This window comes from Juglans microcarpa x Juglans regia, chromosome 4S, assembly GCF_004785595.1.
Source record: "Juglans microcarpa x Juglans regia isolate MS1-56 chromosome 4S, Jm3101_v1.0, whole genome shotgun sequence".
Lineage (NCBI taxonomy): Eukaryota > Viridiplantae > Streptophyta > Magnoliopsida > Fagales > Juglandaceae > Juglans > Juglans microcarpa x Juglans regia.
Genome location: NC_054601.1, coordinates 13451981 through 13458912, shown reverse-complemented (window position 1 = coordinate 13458912; position 6932 = coordinate 13451981). Strand labels below are relative to the sequence as shown.

The window sequence follows — 6932 nt, the reverse complement described above, 5'->3', positions numbered from 1 at the left end:
CGATATTGGGACGGCCTTGGAAAGAATTTTCTCTGTCTCAAAAAACTTTTATGTTGTAGTGTTGATTTGTTAATTACAATTTCTTATATTTCTTTTTAATACTCGTTGGTTTGGCAATTCATGGAAAAAATATGATTTTTTTTTTTTCATTTTTTTCATTTTTGTTTGTGGAGGCATCATAACTTGAGACTCGTGACTCCTGTTTGAGAATTAGCATTTGGAACTTGGGAGTTGTATTGAAGGTTGGTTTGGTCGAAGACTTGAAGTTGAACCGGCATATGGTCACGCATGTTACTTATCATTTGGTCAAAGACTCATCATGTTGGGTTCTTTTGGACAATAATTTTAGTTTTCGTTTCAGATTTTTTAGATTTTGTAACTTTAATATTTTATGTTTTGGATGCTACTTGTTAGCCTTCATGATATAGACTGTAACCTAGGGTGTCTATAACTTATAGTTGTCTACTTGTTTTACTATATTTTTTAAATGATTTTTTTGTTTTGGTAATCATAGATGTTTTGTAGTTACTAACTTACTATAGATTAGTAGGTATATATTTTTTTTGAAATTCATTGGATTAAATTAAATCATCCAAATTGTGTCGACAGATCGCTTAGACTTAGGTTTTTAAAAATCTGTCGCCTGGATTAGACTATGTCAACCACGATAGTGTGCTGAAAAATTATTAACATTTGTAATTGACTTTTTTAAGTCAAATTTGTATATCCTCTTTTATGAATGAAATGTGATCCTTTTATTAAAAAAAAATTATCCAAATTGTGTAAAAAATCATTAAATTATGCCTAACAGGCCTTAAAATCGAAAAATGAGCCTTAAAAGGCCGAAACTGTGTTGTAGGGTACGGTGGAGACTGAATGGCTGGTTTCACCACCTACCCACCCGCCCAACAAGCATGCGCAAGGAGTGGGGAAGGCAAGCGTGCGAACAAGTTCAGATTCAGCCACCACACCCAAGTGGGGGCAGGCGGCATGGACACTGCTACCCACCCACCTATGACAAAGGTAGCAGGCCTGCCAAAAGGAACACAATCGCTCAAATTAATGGAAGATGCAGAAACCATAACGCCCATTCTGTGAGAAAGTTTGAGAAAGCACAATAAAAGCACAGATGTCACACATATGTCCCTACATGAACTGAAATAATGTTATCCAACAAACCGATCATAGTATACATAGCTAGTAGCCCTCCTTTGGGGCAGGCATTATCCGAAGCCTCTCCTCAAAGGCTTCATTACCCCCAGAAACCCTCTCTTCCGCTAGCAGAGATTGCAAGTCACTACCATTTGCCAGGCTGTTGAACTCAACGGCTTTGGAGGGCATTGCAGGGTACCTTCGTTGGCAAAAGGTCATTAATCTCTTGACTGATTGCAAGTATTTACGAGTGGTCTCATCATTCATGATGTGGGCAACACTATTGGTGTAGATCTTCTCACGGGCAGAACGTTCATGGATACCAACCATGGTGACACCAATAGGCCAGGGTGCATTTCCAATGGCCATCTTGATATACTGGTCCATTGCAGCCAAGTAGTCTCGCTTCATGCAGCATTCAACCACCACCAGCAACGCTTGACGAATATCATCCGGGAGAACCTATAAATAGAATTATCATGAGTCCAACGCACTGTTCTTTATAAGAAGAAAACAAAGCAGTCAATACAAAATCCAAGCACAAATCATAAAGATGGGATGACTGCACAAAGCATAATCTTAAATAATGGGATTTTTTTTTTTTTTTTTTTGGGGGGAGGGAGCGGGGGACTCAATTCAGAAGCTTTCAAACACTTGAAACAGTTCGACTAAGTTTTGGTTTGATAAGTAGTTCATTTAATTTTTTATAAACGCTAAGCAAAGAGATCAAAACTAAGCATGGGCCTATGACTCCTTGCTTAATTAATCTGGCAACTTATGATGGGTTAATTATCCCTTGATACAGTCTTTGATAATAGGTTAACCATATCCCAAGAGGATTCGAACCTTTGACTAGGGGGGAGCATACCTTCAAGACCAAGGCCTTTACCACTTGAGCCAACCCCTAGGGGTTATACCACTTTGTTATTTCTAGGATATGGTTTGTTTCTGCATTTTGTAACCGCCTCATGTTCTACAAAATAGTATAGGTTCGCTGCTTTCTTGGTTACTGATAACTTACTTATTTATCTCCATTATTTTTCAGATGAATGGGATGGTCGTGCCAGTGTCAATAATAGGTGGCAAGAGTGCAGGATTAGATGAGAGTAGTTAGAGAAGTGTCAGGTGGCATATATCTTCAACAAACCCTAAAAGTATTTTCAAGAAAGAACTCATTCTTCTGCAAGTGCTGCCAACCCTGTGAAGATCAAAACCCGAGCTACTGCAAAGGTTCTACTAAACCGAACCTTTTTTTTTATATAGGTAATAAGAGATTTTATTCCAAGTAAATAGGCATAGCCCAAGTACACAAGGCGTATACATGAGAATACACCTAAATACAAACTAAAGCAAAATAGAATTAAAATAAAGCATTACAAATATTCATGTCCTTCACTAGATTGTTCACCCAGAAATTTAAAGTGTTGAAGAAAAAATCCCTAAATTCCCCCATTGTGCATTCACAATCTTCGAAGCACCTCCCATTTCTCTCCAGCCATAGACACCAGAACAAACACAAAGGAATCATCCTCCATTCAGCTTTATTGCCTCCACATCCCACAGCACCTTGCCAACTAGTCAAGAAATCCACCACTTGAAAAGGCATCACCCAAGCAATGCCTATGCTTCCAAATAACTCATTCCATAAAGCAGTCACCATTTCGCACTGAAGAAACAAGTGGTTAACTGATTCGCCATCTTTTTTGCACATGAAGCACCAATCCATCACATATAAACCCCTTTTCCTCAAATTATCAGTAGTTAAAACTTTCTCCAGCAACACCAACCAGCAAAAAAATGCAACTTTACTGGGCACTCTAGCTTTCCCAATGCATTTCCAGGGGTATGTTTTATTATCAAATCTATTTAACACCTTGTAATAAGAATTCACCGAGAATCTGGACTTATTATCATGAACCCACTGCATCATGTCCTCCCTGATCAGATCAATCTTCAAATCATAAAGTTTTACAAAGAAATCAGCAGCATCACTCACTCCCCAGTCCTGTAAATCTCTAATAAATTCCTACTGCCACTTTTTCAAATTTTTCAACCTTGATCATCAGTCTTTGAGTCCAAGAAACAACCAAACTGGGGATGTGGGACAGGTCACCTAGACCCATGCCACCCACCCCACCCATCTGTCCCGCTGGGAGTGGGACAGGCAGCCCGCCTGCCCAAACAGATGGGTGGCCAGATTATGCAATTTTATATATCCAAGCAGGCAGATTGTGCATGAAGGATACCTGCCCACCTGGTTTTGACCCACCAGTCCACTTGAGTATATAAACCCAAAAAACCCTATATTTTTTATCTTTCCCCCATCTAATTTTTACCCAGTGACACCCCCCATCTCTTTCTTCCTTTTCCTTCTTCCTCTTATTCTCCTTCTCCTCTTTTTAGACCTATGGTTTTTTTCTTGGATCTGTGAATTTGTCTTGGATTTGTGAATTTTCCTTGGATTTTTGAACTAGTGGAGGCCGGATGGTGGGCCAAAAAATATGCCCATCAGTTCAGCAAGGGCCGACAGTCACGAGGTTAGGGCCAAGCCAAGGGCTGGGTTAAAAATGGCCACCCGGCCTAGGTAGGGGCAGAGGCGAAGGTTGGAGTGTGCCACCCACCCGTTACCCACTCCAAAGATTAGAAAGATCTCCACTACCGGTATAGGTAAAACATGATTCCAATTGTTTTCCATTTCTTATTGTCAAATATATTGTAATACCTCGAACTAGGTGTAGAAAGGTGGTAAATGATCCACATTGCCTGGGAATGAGGAATTCTTGCCCTTTATAATTAATTTCAAGGGGCTCCAATTGTAAACTTGACCAGTATTTTTGGAGTATAAGCTCAGATGTGGCTTACGCCTTCCTCAGGTCATTACATATACTCGTTAAACTTACCAAAGTATGAGTTTTCAAGGTGCTAGGAATAACCCTGCTGCAAATTAATCCAAGTTTCTGCCTTGCCGAAACATTAGGTGAATTCTTCCTCAGTGTACATACATTCTTCTATGATTTGAAATATATGACTGACTTTCGCTCATAGACTATTATTTTTTTTGATCGGTACTAAAAGACCGTTAATCAAATTCCCACAACACCTAGAAATCAAGAAACCTTAACAGTGATATATGCTGTTTTACTTTATTATAATGTTTACTATATGATGTAGCTGTTTACCACTTTACCAAGTATTCAACCCATTATTTGCTTTTATGTGTTAATCATCCAGGTGAAGAAGAGTATGATGACAGGTCTACAAATCCATGCATAGCTCGAGGAGATGAGACCAAGGCAGAGTGTTTTATTGGAAAGTTTAAAATTTATGTTTTCATTATTATTATTAAGAAATTTTGTGTAAAAAGCACAAGACTAAGGTTTTTCAGTAACTGCTACAAATGTCTTTTTATATAGGTAATTGTTTTTTTTTCAAGTAAAAAAAAAAAAAAAAAAAAAAAAAAGCACAAGACTAAGGTTTTTCAATAGCTGCTACTAATGTCCTTTTTATATAGGAAATTGCCACTAATGACTTTTTGTTAATAAAGCTGGGATTGTTTTATCATTTATAGAATTTTTTATACCTAGCTCATATGTGAGCATCACATGTTAGTGGCATTCCTAACCCTAGAGGGAGGGTGTTACAAGGTCACGTTCCTCAATCCCACCCTTCTACAGCTTCTTGTTTCCACGGAGGCCCACAACTAGAACAATATAGGCAAGTGGACATTTTATTTTTTATCGGTAGCAATATACATAAGTGGACATTTACAATCAATCATATACGTCTCTAGAAGTAGCTGGAATATTCAGTTTTGCTGATTCTAATTGGCCATATTTTACTGTAAAACGAGAAAAATCAACTAACTAGCTATGAATATGCCTTCAGCATAGAAGGAAACCAAAGCAACTAATGATTCTACAGACATTTGTATTTGTGTGTCTCGTATGGTTGTTAAAAGGGTCTACTTTAGGATTGAAAAAGAACTGACTCAACACATGGTACTGGAAAATGTGAGCCTAATCTATCATGACCTAGGGAAGATCTCATAGCCACGTATGCATTATACCAAAAACAATAATCATTATTAGGAGCTCTTTCTACTTGAAATTGCTTGTATAGTCCAGTTTCATATGCCCACACAACGCCTCCATGATCTCTACAGTCCACAATCAATTCAATCCAAACTAATCCAGGATATCAAAGTCTCCCACGCTCAAATCCATAACATTCACATCAAGGCCACATTCGGCTACAGCACCCTTGCACTCTATGGCATAAATGTTGGCTCCAATACTATTTATCATAACCTGAGAAATACTTATAAGATACTTGTACACTAAGTATTAGAATTAGTCACTATTTAGGATCCTGTAATAGCTTATATAGCCAAGTTCCACATAGTACGCACCCCTTAACAATCCAACAATCCATCCAATCCCTGTAAATCCAATCCAACGTAGTAAACGAAAAAAACCATTTACACCAACAAGAACCCAAGTAAAATTTATATTTTGCAAGAAAAATATTTGAACCAAACATACGAAAACAAAACACTCACCTTCTTCCTGCAAAACTTGAAAAGTGGATTCAGATACCGAGCACACTGCTTAAACGTGGCCACCATGGACTTCCCCTTGGCCGTCCGCTTCTCGGCATCGGGCATCTCATCCAATTCCTGGTTCCACTCATTTAACAGCCTCTTGAAGAACACTAGAATCTTATCCTCCACACACAACTCCTCGAAATTGGCTTTCATTCGCTTCAAATCCTTATCGGAGGCGTCAACACCACTGGATCCTCCATCGCCGCTCAGCTCCTCTTCTCCTCCTCCTCCATCTCTATCCTCCGGTTTACCGTCCTCGCTCTTCTGCCTCTTCCTGTCGCTCAAAATCCCCGTCCTCTGGCGCTTCCTCAGCTCTGCGATGTCGCGCAGGAAGTCATTGGTTTGCCCCTCGGTCATGTCACTATCGACCTCAAACAGGCCGGCCTTGAGGATAAACTTCATCCGCTCCAGCCGGGCATCGTCGTCTTCTCCAAAGAGGGTGATGGGCTGCTTGAGGAAGCGGAGGCGGCGGATGACTTCTTGTCTGGGGAGGACGAGGTTGTCGATGTTCTGCTCGTCCGTGAGGGATTTGGAGGCGGTCGATGCGGAGGCGGAAGAGGTGGCGGCGGAGGTGCTGGTGGCGTTAGTTTCTGAAGAATTGGGCTGCGAAGAGGTAGTGGTGGTGGTGGTGGTGGTGGATTGGCGTTGGGATTTGGCTTGGAGTTCGATTTTCTCTTCCTCGCGTAGCTTCTGGATCTGTTTCTGCTCGATCTCGGAGCGCTTGAACACTCGCCTCCCGCCGGTGTGTTGGGCGAGGGACTGGCGCTTCTTAAGAAGCTCCTGCTTCAGAAGATCCATCTAGGGTTTTCACCTCTCTCTGTCTAGGGCTTGAATTCTTCTATCCGACGAGGAAGAAGAAGAACAGAATACACAAAGTCCGATTTGAATTATATTTGTTTTCTAAATCGGGTTACGACTTACGAGTCGATTTATTATTTGGCTAGTTTGGAAATAAATTTTATTTCAAAATTTTTATTTTATCTCATTTTATTTTATTGTCAAATATAAAATTTATAAATTAATTATTATAATTTTTTTAAACTATTCCTTACAACTTTCTCAACTTTTAAACAAAAATTAAAAAATAATTTTACTTTTTCAAATCTTCAAATAAAAATAATATTATAAAATTATATTCTAATACTATTTTAACTTTATAATATCTTTTATTCAAATT

At 39.3% G+C, this 6932-nt stretch overlaps 1 protein-coding gene across 1 annotated transcript; it reads right to left on the bottom strand.

The window, feature by feature from the left end:
* Positions 1–1076: 1076 nt before the first annotated feature.
* On the bottom strand, positions 1077–6652 carry LOC121262652 (pre-mRNA-splicing factor 18). Its single transcript, XM_041165219.1, has 2 exons — positions 5711–6652; positions 1077–1614 (listed from the first exon to the last, which is right to left on the bottom strand). Exons 1-2 carry the CDS (start codon positions 6551–6553, stop codon positions 1198–1200), a joined length of 1260 nt encoding a protein of 419 aa, XP_041021153.1. The 5' UTR covers positions 6554–6652; the 3' UTR covers positions 1077–1197.
* Between the last annotated feature and the right edge of the window lie 280 nt (positions 6653–6932).